The sequence below is a fragment of the Chenopodium album genome, chromosome 7 (genome assembly GCF_948465745.1).
Source record: "Chenopodium album chromosome 7, dcCheAlbu1.1, whole genome shotgun sequence".
NCBI lineage: Eukaryota > Viridiplantae > Streptophyta > Magnoliopsida > Caryophyllales > Amaranthaceae > Chenopodium > Chenopodium album.
In genome coordinates this window covers 54,211,619-54,238,726 of record NC_137840.1, presented here as the reverse complement: position 1 = coordinate 54,238,726, position 27,108 = coordinate 54,211,619, and the positions used below count along the sequence as shown (strand labels likewise).

The 27,108-nt window shown below is 34.7% G+C and overlaps 1 protein-coding gene across 1 annotated transcript; it reads left to right on the top strand.

Annotated features, from left to right (window-relative positions):
- Positions 1–1,569: 1,569 nt before the first annotated feature.
- Positions 1,570–26,002, top strand: LOC145640314 (putative 12-oxophytodienoate reductase 11). The gene is made up of 5 exons (XM_081691614.1): positions 1,570–1,640; positions 10,292–10,432; positions 10,518–10,648; positions 11,297–11,455; positions 25,404–26,002. Exons 1-5 carry the CDS (start codon positions 1,570–1,572, stop codon positions 26,000–26,002), a joined length of 1,101 nt encoding a protein of 366 aa, XP_081547740.1.
- Positions 26,003–27,108: the final 1,106 nt, after the last annotated feature.

The window sequence follows — 27,108 nt, the reverse complement described above, 5'->3', positions numbered from 1 at the left end:
CTCGATTTTCGTGATGAAAATTGTTCGGGTTAAGTTTTGGGGCTTATTTTGATCCTTTATGCATTCAAACTAAGCTCATAATTAGCAAAAAAATAACAAAAATGCTCCGTTTTGTATGCCGAAAAATGTCTCGATTAGCTTATCATTAGTTTTTAACCATGAAAAATGATCGGATAAGATTTAGGTGGTCATTTTGACCCTTTACGGGTCGAAATTAAGCTCGGAATAAAAACAAAAACACACACAAAAAAAAAAAAACCGTAAAGGACCAAAATAAAGCTTTTTTTTTTTTTGCCAATTCCGAGCTTAATTTGGAACCATAAAGGATCAAAATGACCTCCTAAATCTTACCCGATCGTTTTTCATGGTTAAAAATTAATGATACGCTAATCGAGATTTTTTTGACATTCAAAATGAGGCATTTTTGTTTTTTTTTTTGCCAATTCCGAGTTTAATTTGAATCCATAAAGGGTCAAAATAACCTCCAAAACTTTACCCGAACAATTTTTGTAACGAAATTCAAGAAACAATGTTCTTTTTTAAAAAAAGAACCAGTCATATTATGACATGTGTCATGATTAAACCCTAATGACTAACGGAGTTAATGGCCGTTAGTCATTAATGGTAATCGGTGAATTTTTTAAAAACTCGGTAGCATTTGGTGAATTTTGAAAACCTTGATGACATTTGATGAATTATTAAAGTGTTCAGTGGCATATGGTTAAATAGCCGTAAATCTAAATATCAAACTATTTGGAAGTTATACATAGTGATAATTAAAGATAATATTGATCAAAATTTTGCATTAACATACATACGTGGCCAGTCAAAATGGAATTTTTTTTCCTGGAATCAGAGATAGTATCTTTGGCTAAAGATATAAAGATTTGAAACCATGCATGTAATGGCAAGCATGAAATTGAAAATGTTATGACTAAAAGATAACAGAGGAGGTAAGTGATGATTTAGACTGGTCTTATCTGAATTTTTTAGTTTGGTCTAACCTGACTAATGTATTTATTTCACTAAACTTTGATCACATTATCCCACTAATCTATAAGATAAACCATTACTCCGTATCAAATAAGAAACGAGAATTATTAAAAGTTCTAATTAATCTGGCCCAATTTTATTAAAAAAATCAATAATTAATACCTAAAATAAGTTGAAGAAAATAAGCCATAAACAAGTGAGTTTTATTTATGGGTTACCACCTGTTTAGCCAATTATATAGAGAGCTATCGTAGATGTCACTGCTGTAGAGGTATACTAGATCTAGAAAAAAGGAAAGATCACACAATCCTTCACTTGATTTCATTACCTTATTTACTTTGATTTGTTGACCTATTGACTGAGCTAAGATAATGAATGATATACTTCATACCTGATACCTCTCAAATTTTCTAAAATGATACATAAATATCTTTTCTATCATGTGTAGGTAGCATATGGCACCACCAATCCACCCACCTCAAAAATTGCAAGAAGGTTTTTTGGCACAATAATACTTATTAAATTTAGTGTTTTTTGAGTGAATAAGAAAAAAAAAATTATATATTTTGTGTGGAAATGGCTTCAGTTTCTGCAACTACCCCTCTCTTAACCCCTTATCAAATGGGCAACTTCCATCTTTCTCATAGGTGAGTTGAATTTTTCATTTATTCCTTGTTCTATTTGTCTTTTTTTTTTTCATAGTTTTCAATACAATATGTTATTACAAAATTCTCAAAACTATTTGATTATATATATATAAAAAAAGAAGTACATTATAAAAATAAATTGAGAAGACAAATCAATATGTTGAAGTGTAGATAAATCTCTTGGATTTTTTTTTTTTTAAATGATATAAAAAAAAATGGAGGGCATCATGCTGCAATGTGGAAATTATTATTTTTTTCGCTTAGTAGAGATCATAATGAATTGTTACAAGCATTAGAATTCTAGAATGATTATGAGACTTTATAACATAACCATTTATTTTGAAGAATTCTAAGTTTCATATTTGTAAGAGTGGAATTAGTTGTATAAATCTGATAAGTATTTATTTATTTTTTTCACTATCAATGAGATGTAGAGAATACTAAGGATAGAATGCATAATAGGATGGTTTAGAACAATTAGAATACTTTCAAGGTGACAATTGTTGTCGGTAGTTTTACTTGTTACAAAATTCTATGCATATACTGATGGTATTTCCATCGTTTCTCGATGATTTTCGGCCGGTGAAAAAGGGGTATTTTCTTGTTGTTACTAGTAAAATTTTGTAAACTGTTTTATCTCTCTGAATCAATAATCAATAATCAATAACTTAATACTAAAACAGACACCGGAAGTGACACATGTCACTTTTTGGTGCTGTTTTTTCCTTCCAAAATCACATTTTTGTTTTTGTTTTTGTTTTTTTTTTTTCCTTTTTATGTTCATTTTACATGACATTTACTATTTAAAAATTGATTACACAAGATTCACAATATATTTACCAAATCAAAATTGATTTTTGTAAATTTAAGTTAGTAAAAAATAAAATGAACATTGTACAATTTTCAATATACATGAAGTCAACGCCTCTTGCATTTTTTAAAAAGGGGAAGAATGTAAAAATTTATATCATCTTAGCCATAATATACATATCTCCTAATAAATTTTTAATCAAATAGTGCATAAATAACAACTGCTTTATGTTAATGAAGACCTTAAATTAAATTAATTAATCCGCTTCCTCTGTACTTACATACCTATTGCATGAAAACACAAACTGTATACACCACATGTCCTCAATCCTCTCCTTCACCATTTGAATTTATTTTATTATAGATTTTTCATGAGAGAAAGAATAACTTAATACTAAAACAGACACCATAAGTGACACATGTCACTTTTTGGTGCTGTTTTTTCCCTATAAAATCACTATTTTGATTTTTTTTTTCTTTTTTTTTTCTTTTACATGACATTTACTATTTAAACATTGATTGCACAAGATTCACAATATATTTACCAAATCAAAATTGATTTTGGTAAATTTAAGTTAGTAAAAAAAAAATAAACTTTGTACAATTTTTAATATACATTAAGTCAAAGCCTCTTGTTTTTTTTTTTAAAATGGAAAGAATATAAAATTTTATATCATCTTAGCCATAATATACATATATATCCCATATAAGTTAAGATATTTTTAAGATAACTAGCATTCTGGCCCGTGCAATGCACGGTTATACATATAAAATTGTATTGAGAGATAAGTGAGGAAATATCAGTAAGTCATTATAAGGTATAATATGTAATCAGAAACATGATTAAATAAATTAAAATTTTAGAACTTTAATCGAAAAAAAGACTTAAATAGAAGGTGGAAGGGCTAAAATTAAAGAGAGAATATGAAAAGGTTGAATTAAAGGGGAGAGATGAAGATAAAGTGTTTAATAAAAGAGTTAAGAAGAATTGTAAAATTAAAAATAAAAAATATAAAACGACATATGGCACATTGAGTTGAAGAAAATGATAGGGAAGTGTAATAGAATGATGACAAATGTCTTTTTTGGTTTTCTTTTTTAAATACTAGGTATAGATATAGATTAATAATAATAATTAAAAAAAAATCTATACACTAAAATAAATATAGAATTGATGACACGTGATTTATAAAGGAACGAAAAATCGAAAAGAATAATTTCACCTTTCACGCATCTGCTCAAAATAATTCCACCTATTCGAATTCCAGAAATAATCCCACCTTGTAACCCCATCTTCTTAAAATGAGCCTTATTACCTACAACCGTTTCTATAGGTAAATTTTTTGTTTTTTTTTTTTCAAATAATAAAACAAAGGAAAAATTAAAAAAAAAAAAAAAAGAAAAAAAAATCCCATACACCCTAACCCAGCCCCACTCCACCATTGGCAACGCCTGTCCCCCACCGGCGACAGCTTAACCCTAGCTGTCGGCACCCCTGCCCCACCAATACCGGCGAAACCCTCCTTCCCTTCTTCTCCCTCCCAGAAAATCACTAACCTAGGCTCTCATCTCCAACATCGCACCCCAGCCTCGATCTTCAAACCACCGCAAATACCAACCGAACCACCGCAAGTACCAACCAAACCACCTGAAACCCCACCTAATTGGGCGATGTCTGGATCAGCAGCGACATCACCAATAATTTAAGCTCAATCATGGCTGTTCAAATCATCAATCAAATCACAGCCGCATTATTTCATTATTCCGTCTGATTATTTGGCCATTTGGGGTTGAATTGCTTGTGGATGCGATTTGCGAGGGTGTTATGGGCTAAAATGGTGTTGACGGTGGTTGGAGATGGTGGTAGCAATGTTGCTGGCTGCGGTTTTGAACGCGATGGGAGGTTGTTGTGGAGTATGTTGGGCGAATTTGAAGGTGGTGCGGTGGTTGAATTATGCGGCCACAGCTGATTGGTGTTGGGTTGTTGGTGTGGCTGGGCGTAGCAGGGGAGTTAAGAGGGGTTGTGATTGGTGAGTGCGACTTGGTGGTGTTGGATTGTGCTGGTGGTTAATTCGGTGTGGGAGGTGAAGATTGTTGCTTGATGAAGGTGGAGCGGCGTTGGTGCCTGATTGTTGTGGCTGGGTATGGTTGTTCCAGCGAGTGATTGGAGTAGGAAGAAGAAGGGATTTTTTTTTATTCTTTAATTTTTAAAAAAATTATATATAAAACCAATCAAAAAGTGACAAGTGTCAAATTACCTTTTAAAACAGGTTACCAATTCAATCAACCGGTCATTAAATGAAAAAGGTTCATTTTGGGAAGATGGGGTTACAAGGTGGGATTATTTCTGAAATTCAAATAGGTGGGATTATTTTGAGCAGATGCGTGAAAGGTGGGATTATTATTTTCAATTTTTCCATTTATAAAAAGTAAAACTTAAATATTCAATCAAATAGTGCATAAATAACAACCGCTTAATGTTAAATAGTTGAGACCTTGAATTAAAATAATTACTATGCTTCCTCTGTACTTATATACCTATTACCTATTAACATGAAAACACATACTATATACATCACATGTCATCCTCTCCTTCACCATTTGAATTTATTTTATTATAATTTTTTTATGAGAGAATTTTTATAATTCCTTTTTGCCTTAACACTATATCGTTCCCATTCATCTCTAGCACTTAAATTCTTTAATATTCTTCGTCAATTGTATTATTTATTTCTCTATTAAATTCACATACAAGTTCTTTTCTTCCCTTGGCCTACTTCTTAACTTTCATTGAATTGATTGGTATTTAATCAATCAGTCATGCAAAAATTACAATATTATTTAAACACATTCTTTGATTTTCCAAGGGACAAAAAATTGCTAATGATTTTTCTTTTTTAATTTTCCTATGCATGGCACGGTCCAAAAGACTAGTTGCATCTTTAATAATTGACATTAAAACGAATTTGAGAAATTATTTTCAAGATATATAGTTTGCAACAATTCAAAGATGGAGTCATATAGGTACAATGAAACCTATTTTGTGCCAAGTAGTAGTGTATCATCTATTGTATAAGTGTAATAGTCGCGTGTATGATTTTCAAAATCAAATAAATATAAATTCTCTTCATTATTCTCATCAACAGCTTCGTCTAAAAAATCACTTATGTTAAAATGGAATTTTACTATTGGAGGATATATTTTGGATATATTTTGGAAAATTATTAGGATATATTTAGTTTCCATATTTTATGCTTAGTATATATTTTATGCCTAGCATAATATCTTTTTGATATCTTTGACTATTTCCTAATTCTATCGGGTTTGGGAACGATGTATTATTTATTGGCCATGGCCATCATGATTGTAATTAAAGTGATTGAGTTTATTCAATTTATCAAATTCTCTCTATATTTTAGCATGGTATCAAGAGCAGGTTAAAATTTCTTGTTTTTTTTTTTCCAAACTTATAATATGGTCGGGGATGATGAAACATCTCCTATGTCACCCCCTCTCACACGTGTGGTTTCTGGAGTCCAGGGGGGAAATATTCAGTCCATAGTGTTTCAAATGCAATTACGGGATTGCTTGGTAATGTTAATGTTCCCGATAATCGTTTGAATGGAAAATTTGATGCTACCTCTTGGATTATTGACACAGGGGCAACTCATCATGTAACCGGAGACAAATCTTGGTTGTTTGATATGCAGTGTCTAGAGTGTCCTGTTGGTCTTCCCAATGGTGACACCGTATTGGCTTCTTTAATTGGTTCTGTTCGTTTGTCGGACAAGTTTATTCTAACCGGGGTTCTTTATGTTCCTAATTTGAGTTGCAATTTGCTTTCTGTGTCACAAATTATCGATGAGCTTAATTGTACTGTCCAATTTAACCCTTATATGTGTGTTGTACATGATCAAACGAAGGAGCTGATTGGAACGGGAGTTAGGAGAGACGGATTATTCTATTTTAGCAATTCAGATTCGGTGAATCACGTTGATGTGGGTGAAGCAAGGACGACCTTGGAGTTGTGGCATCGTCGAATGGGTCATCCCTCAGAAAAAGTGGTTAAGTTACTTCCTCATGTTAGTGGCAATAAACATAATCTTTCTAAAGGGTGTGAGGTATGTATGCGTGCTAAACATCCTAGAGATAAATTTCCTTTGAGTGATAGTAGAGCTTCTAGGATTTTTGAGAAAATACATTGTGATTTGTGGGGTCCGTATCGACATGTTTCTTCGTGTGGAGCTCGTTATTTTTTAACTATTGTTGATGATTATTCCCGAGCTGTTTGGATTTACTTATTGGTTGATAAAATTGAGGTTTTTTGAATGTTTTTAGCATTTGTTGCTATGGTTGATAGACAATTTTCTCAAACCATTAAGGTTGTGCAAAGTGACAATGGCACAGAATTTAATTGTTTGCATGATTATTTTAGTGCTACTGGAATTATTTTTCAAACCTCTTGTGTGGGGACTCCACAACAGAATGGGAGAGTTGAGAGAAAACACAAACACATTCTTGAAGTTGGGAGAGCTTTAAGGTTTCAAGCCAATTTGCCTATTTATTTTTGGGGGGAATGTGTTCTTGCCGCTGCTCACCTAATTAATCGTACACCCACTCCCTTGTTACAAAATAAAACTCCATTTGAAATTTTGTTCCATAAACCTCCCTTATTCGATGCCCTTCGTACTTTTGGATGTTTGTGCTTTGCTCATAATCAGAAAACAAATGGGGACAAATTTGCAAGTCGAAGTAGGAAATGTATTTTTGTGGGATATCCCTTTGGGAAGAAAGGATGGAGATTGTATGACCTTGAGTCAAAAGTTTTTTTTTGTGTCACGTGATGTGAAATTTGTTGAGAAAGTGTTTCCTTTTTGTAGTCCGGAAGTTGTGAATATAGAGTCCACGAATTTTGATCAAAATAATGATGTTCATACGGATTTCATGGAGTATGAGGTGTTTGATGATAATGAGGTAGTTATGGGAGACGAGAGCATTTTACAGATCAATGAACAAGCTGCCACGAGTGTCGAAAATATTGTCCAACACACGCAGCAGCCCGAGACAGATCATGCCGCAACCTACCCGCGGCAGCAGGGGCCATCCCGTAGGCAGGCCGCGGAGTCTGCTGCCCAGCAGCCTGTCTCCCCGCAAGAAGATGCCGCGGGCGCGGGAGGTGAGGTCGCGGGAGCGGGGTCGGCTTCCCAGCAGCAGCCCGTTAGTTCTGCCTTCCCCGATGGATTTTCATCGGGCGATGGGTCGAGTGACCACCGATCGAGTGTAGAACCCTTAGGTAGGGGGTTCCGTGAAAAAATTCCCAATGTCCGTCATCGTGATTATGTGAATTATCGCAAATTTCTTGCAGCCGTTGTTTTGGGAAAGGATCCAAAATCCTTTAAAGAAGCAATGAAATCCGAAGGTTGGCGACGTTCTATGAAAGAAGAAATAAGGGCATTGGAAGATAATGGAACTTGGACATTGGAGCATCTTCCTCCCGGCAAGAAAGCACTAGGTTGTCAATGGGTGTATAAGACGAAATTTTTGTCTAATGGTGATATTGAACGTCTCAAGTCACATTTGGTTGTTTTTGGTAATCATCAAAGAGAAGGTATTGATTATGGTGAGACCTTTGCTCCGGTTGCAAAAATGACTACTGTTCGCGCTTTTCTTGCTATAGCAGTTTCAAAAAACTGGGAGATTCAACAGATGGATGTTCATAATGCTTTCTTACATGGTGATCTTGAAGAAGAGGTGTACATGAAATTACCTCCAGGTTTTGAGAGCTCGGATTCGAGTTTGGTGTGTCGTTTGAGAAAGTCTTTGTATGGGTTGAAACAAGCTCCGAGATGTTGGTTTGCAAAGCTCACTACAGATTTGAAAGGGTACGGTTTTATTCAATCTTACTCTGATTATTCTCTTTTCACATACACTAAAGGCAATGTTCAGATTAATGTCTTAGTTTATGTTGATGATCTTATTATTTCTAGGAATGATTCCGCTGCATTAACTGTGTTCAAAGCTTATCTTGGTGACTGTTTCAAGATGAAGGACCTTGGTCCTTTGAAATATTTTTTGGGCATTGAAGTTGCTCGTAGTAAATCAGGTTTGTTTTTGTGTCAACGAAAGTACACCTTGGATATTGTTTCTGAAGCAGGGCTATTGGGTGCGAAACCAAGTGGTTTTCCGATTGAGCAGAACCACAAGCTTAGTCTTGCTAGTGGTGAGTTACTTGAGGATCCTGAGTCTTATCGTAGACTAGTAGGGCGGTTGATTTATCTCTCGGTGACTAGACCAGATTTGGCATATTCGGTTCATATTCTTTCTCAGTTTATGCACGAACCTCGGATTGAGCATTGGGAAGCAGCTCTCAGGGTGGTTCGTTATTTAAAGGGTACTCCAGGACAGGGTATTTTGTTAAGTGCAGATAGTGACCTGACTTTGCAGGGTTGGTGTGATTCAGATTGGGCGGCGTGTCCTCTTACCCGTCGTTCGTTGACTGGTTGGCTAGTTTTTCTTGGTAAATCTCCTATTTCGTGGAAAACCAAGAAGCAACCCACGGTATCTTTCTCTTCTTCTGAGGCTGAGTATCGGTGCATGGCTTCAACCACACATGAGTTGAAATGGTTGAAGGCATTGCTTTTGAGTTTGGGTGTCCAACACCCTAAGGCGATCAAGTTGTTTTGTGATGATCAATCTGCTTTACATATAGCTCGAAATCCAGTTTTTCATGAACGTACAAAACACATTGAGATTGATTGTCACATTGTTCGTGATGCTATTACAGAGGGCTTAATTGCTCCTTCCTATGTCTCCACTAAGGAGCAACTTGCAGATATTTTCACTAAGGCGCTAGGGAAGTCTCAGTTTGATCACCTTCTTTCCAAGTTGGGCATTTACAATCCCCATGCTCCAACTTGAGGGGGGGTATTGGAGGATATATTTTGGATATATTTTGGGAAATTATTAGGATATATTTAGTTTCCATATTTTATGCTTAGTATATATTTTATGCCTAGCATAATATCTTTTTGATATCTTTGACTATTTCCTAATTCTATCGGGTTTGAGAACGATGTATTATTTATTGGCCATGGCCATCATGATTGTAATTAAAGTGATTGAGTTTATTCAATTTATCAAATTCTCTCTATATTTTAGCATTTACTCATTCGCTTATGTGTGTTTGTAGTTGGCGATCTTGTTGTATCATTGGTGAAATTAAATGATCTTATTTCAACACTATGATTACCTAATACTTCTGGCGTTTCTAAAATGATGCTTCTTACTTTGCATGTAGGCACTTAACCAATGAAAAGAAAGGAAAGTGGAGAAATTTACGTGATTTTTCACATACTAACCTTTACCATATTATGTAAAGTAAAAGTGAAGCACATCCCCACTTAATTTGAGGGCAACACATAGTAATTTCGTATATAAAATTTTACTAAAAAGAGAATGGACTCACCAATTACAAAATATCCTAAAAATAATGAGGTGCATCAGTTGAGAAACGAATAAAGTAAAAATTTAGACAATTTAAGATACCGTTTGGTTTATTCTGCTGTTCTTACGTACTTAATGGTTATTATGACTATTAAAATTATTTATCTTTGCAACAAATAATTTTTGCTATTGCTTAATTATTTTGACTTTTATTTTAATTTGTGTTTTATGCGTGTGTTCACGCACATGTGTGTGTATGTGATTTCGTGATACATTCAGCTTAGTAGAAACATAGTAAGTTGGTCAAGCCAATAACTGAAGTCTGTGATGGATGATGAATGCTTTGTTCAATTAAAAACGAGACAATTATTTTAACCGTTAAAATTTTAACTTAACAGGGTTGTATTGGCTCCATTAACGCGAGTAAGGTCATATGGAAATGTTCCTCAACCACATGGAATTTTATATTACTCCCAGCGGACTTCGAATGGAGGGTTGCTCATTTCTGAAGCAACTGGAGTTTCTCAAACTGCTCAAGGGTACACTTGTGGTAGTTAGCTTTAGTTGTACACTTTTAAGTAAACAAAAAATTCTTCTAAAGGTTCAAACTCCTCTACTTTGCAGGTACCCAAATACACCTGGTATATGGACAAAATGGCAAGTTGAAGCAAGGAAACCAATTGTTGATGCTGTACATGCAAAAGGCGGCATATTTTTCTGTCAAATATGGCATGCTGGACGAGTTTCTAATGAAGGTCACTGATTTGAGTCATACTCTTTTCTTTTTTCTCAAGTTATTAAATACTTGATATAAACTTTTGGGGATAATTAATTTTTTCTATGGTTTTGGTTGACCATTTCTTTTATGCTCATCATTGAAAAGAGACTAACTAATTTAATCATGCATTAAAATTTCATATACATTATACTTATTCTCTTACACTATATGTTTGAATATAGAAAAATGGAGGAAGAGAAGAGAAAAGGAAGTATGCATCATCCTTTATTTGGATAACTAATGCAATGAAGGAAGGGGGGGGGGGGGGGGGGGGGAAGTGGAAGAATCCATCCTTTTTTTTTTCCTTTTTAATAGACCAAATCTCACCTTCTCCCTTCCTTCACCTCCCTTTCCCTTCACTATTGTTATCCAAACATAGTGTTAATGAGTTATACAGCTTGGTTTCATTTATATTGAGATTCAAATTTAAGCTGTATTGATTGGACATATTATATGGTAATTCAATTTTCTATAAGTCGATTGGTTGTGGTTGGATTCTGATTACTTTTACTTATATTTCATAAATTTTCCAGTTGTTTCACTTAGTTATTAGATTCTTTTTTAATTCCTTTTTTCGATCTCCCCCCAACTCTAACTAACTCAATTCAAATTTGCTTATTCATAGGTTTACAGCCAAATAAACAATCTCCAATCTCTTGCACTAATAAACCTTTAACACCAAAAGTTCAAGGACAATTCTCAACGCCAAGGAAACTAACAACAAAAGAGATACCTTCAGTAGTGAATGATTTCAAACTTGCTGCTCGGAATGCCATAGAAGCTGGTAAGTTTTCGATCAACCTAAGAGTATTTAATGGGAGATTGTAACTTCGATTGTGTTTTCTAATTATCTTTATTTATTTATTACAAAACTAGTCAAATATTGTTTACGATTTATTTCACCATATACCCTCGAGATTTTTATTTATTCACCATATAACCCTAGACTTTTATAATAAACCATATCCCCTCCTAAAAAATGCATCAAATACCCTTAATAACTAACTATTACTCCTTCTGTCCCATAATATAGTTCTTGTTTTCCTATTTTGGATATCCGAAATGTTGTTTCTGTTTCTATTTTTAGATAGTATATAAAGTCTAATATACTCTCACTTTTTTTTTTAACTTTATTCATTATACTTCCTAGTTTACCCTTGAATTTTGCACATGTTTTGTACTTTTTTCCACCATCTCTCTCTCTCACTTTTATCTATGATTGTACTTTTTACTTTTATCAATGTATTTCATCCACTTTCATTCTCTTTCAATTTCTTAAATACCATGAAAAAACACAAATAAGAACTATATTATGGGACGGAGGGAGTATTAATTTTGTAAATCTTTAGAGTTAAATTATGCCCTTAAATCACCCACAACCCCTTTCCCTACCCTTGAAACAACCCACCCTTAAGATTTTAGGGGTGGGGGAAGGAAGGGAGGGTGGTTCAGGGGTAGGGAATGTAGGGGATAGTTTTGAGGCATAGTTAGCCAAACTTCACTAATCTTATATCATTAAAGGTATGTATATGGTTTATTTTGGTGAAGACTTAATTATATGTATATGGTGTATTTAAAAACATCTAGGAGTGTATATTAAAGGATAATTTGCCAATTACTACCGCAAGTTAATACCACTTTGTAAATTACTACCGTAAATTTAAAAAGTTGTGAATTACTACCGTAAAAAATTTTAAGATGTTGCGATTACTACCAAACCCCCATTAAACCCAATTATGACGTCATTATATTCCTTTAACCCGTGTTTGACCATGGTTAAGGGCTTTAACCAGTCCCCCCCCCCAAAAAAAAAAAGAAAATGGAATAGGGATATAATGACGTCATGGTTAAGGCTTTAACCATGGGTTAAAGTGATATAATGACGTCATAGTTGGGTTTAATGGGGGTTGGTAGTAATCGCAACATCTTAAAATTTTTTGCGGTAGTAATTCACAACTTTTTTAATTTGCGGTAGTAATTTACAAAGTAGTATTAACTTGGGGTAGTTTTGACAAATTTTCCTATATTAAATAAACTGAAAACTGAGGGGGTATTTTGTTGCAGATCAAATGCATCATGATTAAGATTTTAATTATTTTCTATTATTTCTATTGAGTCGTCTATTAACAGTGAGATAAAGTAGTATCAATCCAAATGTTATGCATGGTTTTAAGAATTTGTTGTTTATTTTTATATTTATATAACTGTAAGTAAAATTTAGTTATTTGAAGATAGATTAGCATTTAAGATCATATTTGCAAAACTTTATCTTTACAAGTTGTTGTTTTTTTTTTTTTTTTTTTGCGCATGACATGATCGAATGCAAAGGAAAGAAATGCTCATTTATGGAACATGGCATATAGACATAAGGATAAGGAGAACCTATGCTAGACTTATTAGGGGAAAAGGGATGAAACGAAAGAAGAAAAAAAATGAAATCTTGTATAGAGACTTGTCTTGTGCTTCGCCTTCAGGTTGCTTATGAATTATTTGTTACCGCCAAGAGGAACAAGAATTTTGTTATTGCTGATGCTTTGATTGGAAGAAAAGAAGGAAGGAATGACGTTCCCCTTATTCTTCCAACTCTTAACTAGTGATTCTTGAACTCGAGTACTGTGTAAGATGAACTCACTTAATGCATTCACTCAATACTCGAATTGGAAAGGAAGAGTGTATGAAACAATTTTGAAAACTGATGGGAAAAACTCTACTCATTCCTATTACGACGGAAAACGACGCATGCATGGTCCTAATATACGGTCATAAACAATATAGTGCATTACTCGAAGACAAAGTGTGTGCAACGACTCAACATGTGTGATTAGGTGATTTTATTAAGACTCGTGGTATGATCGCATGGCTAGACATGAGGCCGTTATGAAAAACAAAAGACCCAATGACCAAATAGCATGGAAGACTAAAAGACAAACTAACTTGATTAATTTTGTCCAATTTTAATGTTTATGCTATCTATTTACTATGTGAAAACGGTCCATTGACAATCGTTAGTCATAAATAAGATCAACCACAATCAAAGACAAAGAACACATATTAAGGTTAGGACAAAATCCGATTACAAGAAACTAGGAAGAGGACTAGAATTCTAGAAGAGTTAAGACTCATGGGTATAAAAAATAAATAAATAAAAAATAAAAATCTATAATCCTATGTTATATGAGTTGACACGGATTAAAGGATTTGGCTAAAACTAACTTGACACGAAAAGATATAAAAAAAAAAAAAAAAAATTTAAAATAAAACAAAAGAAAGTTGACGCTAAAAAGACACCTAAACCGGACAGGCTGTAATATATTGGTTATAAATTTTTATCTGTGACTCTGATTGAGACGAAACCAACGCCAAATGAAAGATAAAACCCGGGGCTACATATCCATAGGTTGCACGACACGTAACTCTTTCTAGAACTCCTGCTATGAACAAAACAAGTTGACTCTTGTGCAGTATACGGGAATAAAAATCCGGGTGACTAAAAAATTAAAAAAAAAAATTAAAAAATCTATGGCTCGACTCTAATAATAAAAAAAAAGGTTTGATAAGAGAAAAAAAAGAATAAATAAATAAAAAGTCAAAAAATGCACATATAAGCATATCGTCACGCATGATGCAATGAAGTTCGCAACCTAAAGTCAAGTTCTATGTTCGACTATGGTCAAGCTTTTGGTTGTCAAAGGGTACCATGGTTAAGAGTTTGGACGCGTTAGCAAGGAAGCCTCCCTTGAGGGTGTATGCCAACGGGCAGCTCCGCTAGTTCGTGATGAAATCGAACTTGACTCCATGGTTTGGGTGGATTTAAAAACTCGGATTAACCCTTATTGCCATGAGCGTTTTCGGGTTGATAGAGCATAAATCCCCCGGGCTAGCCACATATGCAGAACACGTACTATTGTGGCAAAATAGGTAAGCTAAAATGCATATGCATATGTGAAAATGCCAATTAAGTCGCAGGAATACAATTCAAGAATCTTTCAAGTCTCATCCACTCATCTCAATTAAATACCGATCACTCAAATCGATAAATAACCAAGAATCCTCCCCAATGGAGTCGCCAAATTGTAGGCGTCGCTCGAAGTGCGCCTACGTTAAAGCATGTGTGAATATGCTTGGCACTCATAGGAAGTGGGAATTGACATAATACGATTAGGGACAAATAAAGTAGGGAGTCGCCAATAAGTTTTTAAGGAACTTGTAAACCGTTCACGGATCATAAAAGGCAACCACGATTAAAGGAACAACGATATGCAACAACGATTGACCCATGAAGGTTACACCCCATTCATAATCCATGAGATTACTAACTCCATATGGTTCGGAACCACGAAATGAGGATCAGGGATGATGGTACGAAGTGAGTCATGGAATCACATTCGCCCGTATTGGCCTCTACTCGATTCTTTTAGTGAAAAATGATTCCTGCGATCTCAAAGGCATACAAACAAAGATTCAATTTGCTCCAAAATATTATTAAGCTAAATTGGTTTAATATTAATGCAACATATTATTCTAAAATATTGTGATCACTTGATTAAACAACAAGATTAAAAAGGAACCTAAACCGGTTGTCCAAATTATCTTATTAGGCGTGATTTTCAATTACATATTCCCTTTAAACATGCAATGTGGTGATCATAAATAATAATAAAATACACATTAATATTGGAAGCAATTTAACAATAATAGCGTTAATCAAATCAAATATAAAATAACCCTAATCATGATACTAGCAATATTAAAATAAAATAAGAGTAATTAAATTAATTAATTACTCACATTCCGCGCGTTCCTTTAAATTGCTATATCATGAATAAACTGTTAGTAACTTCAATAAAAATATAAAGCAAATGAAAATTAAATTAAATTAAATGTAGATTTGATTTGGTCTAAACCCTTAATTATTTGTACCTTTCACGCCTTGGTTTAAGGACGGAACCTCGGGTTAAGTATAGACTCCTTGGATTGCTTAGGGGAATTATTATGGAAGAAGAAGGAGGCTAGAAATTAGGTTAAAGAGGGAGAAGAGAATGATTTTTGGTGTAAGGTGAGAGAGAATGATTATTGGTGCCCCGAACTGCAGAAAGGGGGGTTCTATTTATAGGGAAAATGAGCTGAGGGAACACGCGGAACCCTAAAAAGATAAAACCCCTAAAAAAGGCTACCGCGACACGATAGATTCTACCACAACACGGCAGATTCTACCGTGACACGGGGAAAATTAGTGTGACGCGGGGAAAATTAGAGTGACGCGGGAAATATTTGACCTACGGGAGTAAAAACGTGTGAAGCGTTTACGCGGATAGGACACGAAGCTGTCCCGTGTCACATGAAAGGCACCGTGACACGGGAATTCCTACCGTGACACGGCAGTACTCCCCGTGTCGCGGCACAGTCTACCGTGACGCGGGGAAGTTTTGTGAGCACCGTGACGTCAGCAACCCACCGTGACGCGGCAGAAAATACCGTGACGTGGCAAAGTCCACCGTGTCGCGGCATAAGGCGATGTGTCACGGTACCAATGTCGAGTCACGGGGCACTTAAAAACATGAAAAACACATCCAAATTACCGTGTCACAGGAATTTTCCCCGTGCCACGTCAGATCTTGCCGCGTCGCGGCATTTTAGCTGATGCGCGGTAATTCCAGTTTTTTTACGTGTTTTTAAAATCATCATAACTTTTTATCTGTAACTTGGAATAAGGCATATAATATATCATTGGAAATATTATCAAGTCTACTTTCCAACCCAATTAGAATCAGGTCAAAATCATTTGTACAGTTTAAGATATCATCGTTTTAGTGGAAGGGTGTCGGTTTTGGGCCGAGTTTAGTGTTTTGCTCATATCTTTTTCGTTATAGCTTGGAATTGGGCTTATGATATATGGATGGAAAGCTTATTAAAAGGCCTATCCAACCAAATAATAATTGGATCAAAATTATATATCCAAAAAATCAGTTTCTCTCAGTTTTGCGATGTGGACACGAAAAGTGGAAAAGAGGTTATGGTTTAGGGAAATGAGCTAGAAATTGGATTGGTTCATGAAATATATTGGATAGAACATGAATTTAAGCACTCCAAATATTAAATACTCAAACCGACCAATAATGGCGGTGAAAGGTGTTCGTCAACGAGTTTGGTTTTGGGGAGACATTTTTAGGTGTCTACAGTTAGGATTAGATTTCCAAGTTGTATTATGTTTTGTTATACATAATTTTTAGTATAATTTATTTATCTTATAAATAAATGATGATGTTTAATGAAATGGATTTTTCACCAAATACCAATGAGTTTAAGCTTAATTCATCGTATACCACCAAAAACTTTGTAATACACCATATAACCTTCAGTTTTATGGAAATGTCACAACATGCCATTAATGACTAACGGAGGTTAACACCGTTAGTCATTAAGGTTAATAATGCAACGTGGCAGCTTGTGGTTTGTTCCCTTCTAAATAATTTAATTTTAAAATAATTATTTAATTAATTATTGAAAAAATAAAAAAAAAGAAAAAGAAAAAAAAAACCTACCACCACCAACGTTCCCCCAGCGAGCCACCACCAACGACACCCCCTGTCAGCCACCACCAACTAACCCCCTCTCCGGTGCGGAATCCGACCAGGACCTCCGTCGGCGCTCCTCCTCTTCCCCTGAACTGTCGTGCCTCCCTCGAAAACCCCATTGAATAACCTCAAAAACTCCCTACCTCACTCGAAAAACCGTCCCCTACACACCGGCCGACGTCGAAACTCCCCTTCCCCGCGTCGGCAAACGAATTCGCCTTGTCCCGATGCCATCTCCACCCCATTGAACCACCACGTATGCCGAAACCCTAAAACCAAAATCTGGGGTTTTGATTTTGGTGTTTTGGGGTTTCGTGGTGGTGGTTTTCGGCAAGTTTTGTGGTGAAGGTTAGAGGGGTTAATCGGGGATGGGATGGAGGTTTTCGGCCGTTTTGCGAAGGTTAGAGGGGTTAATCGAGGCCGGGATGGAGGTTTTCGGTGATTTGCGAAGGTTAGAGGGGTTTTTCGAGGCTGGCTGGTGTTTTAAGGGTGGTGGTTATGGTGGTTTCGGGGGTAGGATTTGGGTCAAGGGGTGATTTCGAAGTTGGACTTAGATCGGCGGGGTGGTTGTTTGTATTGGGGGGTTCCGGCCGGCCGATTTCGAGGGTTTAGGGTGGCGGCCGGCCAGTTTTAGGTGGGCCTAGGGTAAGGGTTAGGGTTTCGCGGTGGCTTGGGGGGTGGGTGGTGGGTGGTGGGTTTTTTTCATTTTTTTTTTTACATATTTTTGTTTTTGTTTTAACTTTTTTTATTTGGACCAATTATTGAGTGCCACGTGTTAACCTCCGTTGGTCATTAATGGCATGTTGTGACATTTCCAAAAACTGAAGGTTATATGGTGTATAAGAAAGTTTTTGGTGGTATACGGTGAATTAAGCTTAAACTCAGTGGTATTTGGTGAAAAATCCATTAATGAAAAGTACGATTGATTGATTTGAAATTTTATAAAGTTTTACGTAAGCTTATGCTTGTTTATTCTTGGCCTAGTTTAGGTTTTAAGCTCGTGTTGTTTATCGTTTCTAGAATGAGACTAAAGATTCCAAACCTTTCATCTACGATTGAAGTCTATATCCAATTCAAAAACATATGAAATTGGTATGTTGTTGGGATTAAGATTTTAACTATTTTCTATAATTTTTATTGAGTCGTTTGTTAACCGTGAGATTGAGTGGCATCAATCCAAAAGTTATGCATCCTTACAAGAATAATTTTTTTTTTTATTTTCATAATTAATTAGGATATAATTGTTAGTATATTTAATTCGGTTATTAGAAGATAGATTAGCATTAAAGATCATATTTTTGAAACTTTATCTTTACAAGTTAGGATTAGATTTCCTAGTTGTATTATGTTTTGTTATATAGGATTTTTAGGCTAATTATTTAGCTTATAAATAAGTAATGGCGTTAAATGAAAAGTATGATTGATTGATTGAAAATTTATAAAGTTTTACGTAAGCTTGGGCTTATATATGTATTCTTGGAATAGTTTAGGTTTTAAACTAGTGTTACTTAGCATTTTTTAACCGAGACTCAAGATTCCAACCTTTAAACTATGATTGAAGGTTATATCCATTCAAATTCATATTATATTTGGTGGAAAAACTGTATAATTTAAGCCTTTTGTTATAGCTTTATGAATGTCTATGCTTAATTCTATGGGGTTTACCACGTTAAGTGTTAAAGAGGGAGAAACGTCCGCGAAAGAAATTACTTCGAAATGTCGTTATGTTTTAATTGATTTAGATTATAATAAGTACATACAACGACAGTTGGACACAAAGCACTAGTTCCAATCTGTTAATAAAATTGATAAATTCTTTCCAATATCATGGCTTACACTAAGACTAATTGGTTAAATGGTATGAGGTGTAAGTAGGAGAAGGAATGTAGAACAAGAAAGAAATTCTAAAAAAATGGAAGAATTTTAGCTATTTTCACTCCCATATTTGGTATGTAAGTGTTCAAAAGTAAAATAAACAAACATATATGTTCAATTTATATATTCTTATGTTTAGTGGAAAATATATCTACAATATCTAAACTTAGTTTTTAAAACCCAATGCCTTCTACATGATTTGAAATTGCAGGACCTTAAGATTAATAGTGTTTTTTGGAATTTTCGCTTCATCTTAAGTATTTAGGTTTATTCATTATACAACACTCTTACATGGAAGAAAGTGGGTTCTTACGTTGAACTGTAATCATGCTATTTTATAATTTTTTCAAGTTAGACAATTAGACATGGACTCCTATTAGACACTAGTAATTTTTAGTCCGAGTAACTTAGAAGGCTATTGACTACCATTCCCCTAAATTCTTCCCCCTTTTCCACCTCTTTTAATTTCACTAAAAATAATGGATTTTGCATGAATGGATGTACTAATCCACTCTCATGTTCTCAGTATTTACACATACCAAAAGGTCAGCAATGGATATAAATATCAATTGTTTATATTCTTTATGTGATCTTTCTTAAATGTGTAATTAGAAAAGTCAATATGTTGAATGACCATTTGATATAATATTTTTAAATATCATATTTTACAAGCATCTAACACTATATAGTGAAGATAAATATAAAACTGCAATATGTGTGATGAAGTTTGCAGAAACTTGTTACACAAGAATTTTAGAGAGAGAAAGAAGAGAGAAATCTATTGATTAGAGAATAGAGGAAAACAGAATTATGAGCATTACAAAAGTGTGAGCTCAAAAAATACAAGCTTATATACTAGCTTATTACATCAGCAATCATAACAAACTTGTGACTAAATTCTGTTATGCCAGAGAATCTTCCAGAACCAATTAGTTATAACCACCTGAGCTGACATGGCATATTTAGTTATATTTGGTAGCTTCAATACCCCCCCCCCTCAAGCTTGGGGTTGCAGAATCAACAAGACCAAGCTTGGAACTCAAATAAGTGTGTTGTATGATAGGCAAAGCTTTGGCGAGGATATCTGATAACTATTCTGCAGAGGGAAGATAAGACAGCTCTATCAACCCATCTAACACCTTTTCTCTGGTGAAATGACAGTCTAATTCAATATGCTTGGTGCGTTCATGCATCACAGGATTTTTTCCAATATGTATAGCAGACATATTATCACAGGACAATTTAACAGGATTCAAGTTCAACACCCCTAGCTCAGTGAGCAGTCTAACTAGCCAAGTAATTTCCATGGCAGCTGCTGCCATTGCCCTGTATTTAGCCTCTGAAGAAGACTTTGAAACAGTACCCTGTTTCTTAGATTTCCAAAAAAATAGGGGATTTACCAAGCATCATAACATAACCTGTGATAGACCTTCTAGTAGAAGGACAGGAAGCCCAATCTGAATCAGAATAAGCGTGTAAAGTGAGTTGGTCTGTGGCACTAAGCAGAATGCCTTGACCTAGAGTGTAAGCGACATATCTGAGCACATGACGTAAAGCATCCATATGCTGAACCCTTGGTTGTTGCATGAACTGACTTAATGTTTGCACATCAAATGAAAGATCTGGCCTAGTATGAGTTAAGAAATTAAGCTTTCCAACAAGTTGCCTGTAGAGAAAGGGATCAGGACAGAAAGCTCCTTGATTTGCAGTGAGCTTGAGATTCTGAGGTAAAGGTGTCTTTGCTGTCTTTGAAACATCAAATCCAGATTCACTCAATAACTCCTTAGAAAATTTCCTCTGAGTAAGGATTATCCCATGAGATAAGTGCAACACTTCAATGCCAAGAAAATAGTGTTGAATTCCTAAATCCTTTATGCTGAAGACAGAATTCAGGTGACTCTTTAGTTCCATGATAACAACATCATTTGTACTAGTCACAATGATGACATTAACATATACAGCAACAATGATGAGATCAGAATCAGTTTGCTGAAGAAACAAAGAATAGTCATTAAGAGACTGCTTGAATCCCTTAGGCTGTAATTCCATGGTCAGTCTAGCAAACCATTGCCTGGAAGCCTGTTTAAGACCATAGAGGGACTTCTTGAGCTTACACACAAGGTTATGAGGGTTAGGTACACCTTCAGGCACTTTCATATAGATGTCTTCATGCAAATCACCATGAAGAAAGACATTATTAATGTCTAAATGATGCAGAGACCATCCTTTATGTGCTGCAATAGCTGACAAACATCTCACAGTAGCCATTTTGACTACTGGTGAAAATGTTTCATCAAAGTCAATTCCAAACACCTGGGTATACCCTTTTACAACTAACCTAGCCTTCAACCTTTCCACAGACCCATCAGCTTTAAGTTTCACCTTAAAGACCAACTTGCACCCAATTGATTTTTTTCCTTTAGGAAGAGAACAAAGTTCCCAAGTCCCATTCTTCTCAAGAGCTTCCAATTCCCTTTGCATAGCTTCAACCCAGCCCTGTTCTTGAGAGGCTTCAAGGTAACTACAAGGTTCCATAATATCAGAAGATTTAGGAATTAAAGCCTGTAAAGAAACAGGAATATCTGTGTAAGTGTGAACTGACTGCAGTGACATAATTTCTATGCCAGATAGGAGGGTTATGTGGTCTATTAGACTGTCTAGCAGGCTGAAGGGAAGAAATAGAAGGAGAAGGTGGGAGAGAATCTGAATCAGTTGAAGAATCTGATTCTGTAGAGAAAAGAAAAGGTTCTGGAATTATTTGAGATAAATCTGGTGTATTTAGAGTGGCTATAGGTAAGAAAAGAGGTTGAGGTTTAGTTGAATTTGTAGGAAAATGGAAAGGTAAGTGTTTTTCATGAAAATAGACATCCCTGGAAACAATTATTTGCTTAGTTTCTAAGGACATGACCTTTTAAGCTTTCTGATTAGGTGGGTAACCAATCAAAATACATGGAATAGCTCTAGAATCAAACTTATTCCTGTGAGATTTGATAGTTGAGGCATAACAAAGGCAACCAAATACTCTCAAATGCCCTAGATCTGGTTTTATCCCAAATAACCTTTCATATGGAGAACAAAAACCAATAGAATTGAGAGGCATCCTGTTGATCAGGTGAGTAGCACAAAGTAAACATTCACCCCAAAGATTCAAAGGAACATTAGACTGAAAATATAAAGCTCTTGCTATCTCTAATAGATGCCTATTCCTCTCAACCACACCATTCTGTTGTGGTGTATCTGTGCAACTTCTTTGATGAATAATCCCATTTTTACTGTAAAACTGCAAAATAGGACCCTCACACAGATCTTTTGCATTATCTGATCTAACACACTTAATTGAAGAATTAAACTGAGTGTGTACCATTGCAGAAAAAGATTCAAGCACAGAAACAACACATGATTTAAGTTTCATCAGAAAAATCCAAGTATGCCTTGAAAAATCATCAACTATTATCAAGAACATATTACAACCATCATGTGTTGAAGCCTTATAGGGACCCCAAGTATCCACATGAATCATCTCAAAACAATGAGAAGTTTTAATGCTACTAAGGGGAAAAGAAACCCTAGTTTGCTTAGCCCTAGGACAGACTTGACAAATTGTATCATTACCAGAACAGCTAGACAAATTCTAGACAACATGATGAATTTTATTAAAAGGTAAATGTCCAAGTCTTAGATGCCATAACTTTGCTTCTTCAGAATTACATAGCTGAGCAGCATCAGCAACTGGCACATCACTTGATTGAACTTTGATAATACTTCCCTCATCTACAACATAGAGATCAGACTCCAATTTACCAAGAACAAGGGAATTCTTTTGAGAATGACCCTGAATTAAACAAGTTTCATGAGTAAACTTGATCTCACAATCAAGATCCTTACACAACTTGTGTGTATTGATCAAATTGAATGTGAAATCGAGAACATGAAGCACATTCTTCAGTTCTATTCCATTCTAAAACCTTATATTCCCAATATTTTCTACCTTAACATGCTTCCCATTAGCAACAGTAATAGTATTTTTTAGTGAATTTCTCATAGGAATGAAATAGATCAATATTGCAGCAAATATGATCAGTTGCACTAGAATCAATGATCCATTTGGAATTTGAACAGGAAAGTAAGCAAGTACCTGCCATGTGAGCTGAACTGTAGGAAGAATACACAGGATTTTGTGCAGGCACAGAATCACAATGAGAACTAGATTGATTATGCTGAGTAGACATCACCTCCATAAACTAGCTGTATTCTTCAGAAGAAATGTGGGCAGTCTCAATTTCCTTTGTAGAATCATCCTCAACATCATCACTATAGACTATAGCAGCAATCTTCTTCCCCTTTACTTTGAATCCAGAATTAGAAGAAGGATATCCATGAATCTTAAAGCACTTATCCACAGTGTGTCCTGTCATTTTGCAGAAGTCACAGAATAGAGATGAAAATCTTTTGGTGCAAGAAAATCCTCTACCAAGATTAGTATTGAAATTCTGTTGCTGTTGGGAATTTCTGTTCCAAGTATTTGAATACTAAGGTTTAGAAGTCATAAACCTAGCATTCTGGGAAGGATCAGGTCTCCTGCCATCTGCAGCAAAGGCCAACGTATTAACTCCAGAGTTAGCTTCAGCCAGCATACTCACATTTCTCTGCTTCTCCTCTTGGATTAGAAGTCTATATGCTAATGAAACATTAGGTAGAGGCTGCATCATCAAAATATTAGTCCTCGCATTAGTATATTTTCCATCTAGTTTCATCAATAGCTGAATTAGCCTTTCTTCTTGCTGCTGCCTGAAGAATTTCTGAGTCAAATTACATGTACAACCATTACAGGTACATGTAGGAATAGGATTTATGCTAGAAATCTTATCCCAAACTGCTTTTATATCAGTGAAAAATTCAGCAACACTGCTAGATCCTTGACTCATATCATGAAGACTCTGCTGTAAAGAGTACAATTGAGCACCTAAGCTATGAGATTATCGATCCTCAAGATCTTTCCAGATTTCTCTAGCAGTATTAAAATACAAAACACTCCTAGCTATGCCAGGATCAAGAGAATTGAGAATGCAAGCAATAATCATGGAATTACACCTGTCCCAAGCCTGACATTCAAGAAGACTTGATGGTGGAGGTTTAGGAAGAGTTCCATCTATGAAACCGAGCTTATTTTTAGCAGCAAAAGCAATGATCATACTACGTTGCCATTCATTGTAACAATCACCATTGAATTTTACAAAAACCAGAGGATTAGCAGGATTCTCAAAAGGATGCAGAAAGTAAACACTAACAGGATTCGAATTAACAGATAAATTGTGTGATTGACCTTCCATATCGAAGAATTAAGCAGAAATAATAGCAAATATGAAGAATTCAGTGAAGAAAAACCAGAAATATGCAATGAAAAACACAGAAAATACCGAATTAAGGAGATGATGCCGAATCAAGAAGATGTTGCCTGTAAAAATTTCATAAAACGACCGATCTTAGCTCTGATACCATGATGAAGTTTGCAGAAACTTGTTACACAAGAATTTTAGAGAGAGAAAGAAGAGAGAAATCTATTGATTAGAGAATAGAGGAAAACAAAATTATGAGCATTACAAAAGTGTGAGCTCAGAAAATACAAGCTTATATACTAGCTTATTACATCAGCAATCATAACAAACTTGTGACTAAATTCTGTTATGCCAGAGAATCTTCCAGAACCAATTAGTTATAACCACCTGAGCTGACATGGCATATTTAGTTATATTCAGTAGCTTCAATAATGTGTGAAAGGATATTTAGGTTGAACACCACATTTCATGACTCTTCCATCATGAATTATTAAATAATATCAAACTGTAATTATTTATTGAGCTACAATACTTTTGAATTTCCTTTGTGCACTTGATGAACTATTGCATATGTTTAATCCTTTTAGTAGTTAAAGTAGTTAATTTTGTAAAACAAAAGATTAGTCGTCGTTGTTTTCCACCATATAAATAAGGAAGGAGAAGTAAAAAAAAAAGGAATTAAGTGAACAGTTTCCCACTAATTATCTACTCTTTTTCCTTTTTTTTTTTTTACCTCTATTAACAAGTGAGAATTTTAAAATGACACATTTATGGTGGAAAACACTATATGTCACATGAACATGGTTGTAATCTTGTAGATGATGGAATAAAAACCATTTTGTTTATATTTATTGTATTTAAAGTTAAGTGTCACTCTTTTTAAAGTTGTGATCCTTAGATATACCTCATGATTACCTATCATCATTCAAACTTTTTTCTTATTTAGGCTTTGATGGTGTTGAAATTCATGGAGCTAATGGCTACCTTATTGACCAATTTATGAAAGACCAAGTTAATGACCGAAAAGACCATTATGGTGGATCTCTAGAGAATCGTTGTAGATTTGCTCTTGAGATAGTTGAAGCAGTTGTGAAGGAGATTGGTGCAAATAGAGTTGGGTTTCGTATTTCTCCCTTTGCTAATTACATGGAATCAGGTGACTCAAATCCAGAAGCTCTAGGAATTTACATGGCAGAATCTCTCAGCAAGAGTGGAATCCTCTATTGCCATGCAGTCGAACCTAGGACGATAACTATTGGTGAGAAGAAGGAATCTCCTCATAGTTTACTACCCATAAGAAAGGCATTCAATGGTACTTTCATTGTTGCAGGAGGTTATGACAAGGAAGATGGTAATAAGGTCGTGATGAAGGATTATGCTGATCTTGTAGCTTATGGTCGCTTGTTTCTGGCAAATCCAGATTTGCCGAGAAGATTTGAGCTTAATGCACCTTTGAATAAGTATAATAGAGAAACCATTTACATCTCTGATCTTGTTGTTGGCTACACTGATTATCCATTCCTAGAAGATTCCATATATCCTTGATAGATATTTTCAAGTATGTTTATTCTTCATTAAATTTCTAGAGATACACTTTCTTATTTGTAAAATTATTTTGGTTCATTGAGAACTAAAGAAGTTAATATTGTGATAAGTACTTCTACAAGTATACATGCCTACAACAACATATTAACCATATTCCAATTCTATGTCCAATTAAATTATAGAAAATTTTCATATAATCACCTTTTAAATCTTGTTTCTGTAAAAAAAAAAAAAAAAAAAAAAAAAAAAAAAAAAAAAAAAAAAAAAAAAAAAACCACCTTTTAAAAAAAAACTATTGTTAAATACCACCAATTTTAAAAAGATTGTTGCAACTTACCACCAACTGCTAGAAAGTGGATGTTGACCACTTTCTCCGGCGTTGACCTAGTCACGTGCGTGGCACATGACTATCAATTAACTCTAATTCCCTCTTCTCCTCTATTTCTCTTTCTTTCTCTTTATTTTTTTTTTATTTCCTTCATTGTTGATTGTTTCTATTGCCGCTTCTTTAATTCTTATTGTTAAGAACCCTAATTATTTTTAATTGCTAATACTTCAATTCTTCAACCAACCACAAGTCACCCACCACCAAAAATCCCCTTTCACAGGTCGCTAACAAGTTTTAAGAACTTGTAAACCGTTCACAGGGTGAAGGTTACATCCCTTAACGATCCAGGAGATCGTCAACTCCAATAGAACTGGAACCATGACTGGTAGTTGGGGGATGAAGGTACAAATCCAACCTAAAAGAGATTGAACATGTCCTAATAATAAGCCTCTACTTTATTCTGATCGTATTCATGTGCGCTTTCTGACTAACATGCAATCAATAAGATTACCCTAAACCTGTTTAATCTATGTTGGTTGAATATTAATGCACAAATAAATCTATTATGACGATCACTTGAATTATAATCACATTAACCCTAAACAAGATTATTAATTATCTTATTAAGCATGATTACAAGTACAAATTCCCTATATGCATAAAAGGTGTGATTAAGCAATAACAATACAATATATCAAGCAACATAATAATTATAATAATTATTATAATAATAATAATAATTAAAAATCATAATCATGTTAAAGCATAATAATAGCAA

Excerpts from the sequence above, each read along its gene's own strand:
- LOC145640314 (XM_081691614.1), top strand. The coding sequence starts at position 1,570 with ATGGCTTCAGTTTCTGCAACTACCCCTCTCTTAACCCCTTATCAAATG. Across the intron at positions 1,641-10,291 it reads AACTTCCATCTTTCTCATAG|GGTTGTATTGGCTCCATTAA; the intron begins GTGAGTTGAATT and ends TTAACTTAACAG. Across the intron at positions 11,456-25,403 it reads TCGGAATGCCATAGAAGCTG|GCTTTGATGGTGTTGAAATT; the intron begins GTAAGTTTTCGA and ends TTTCTTATTTAG.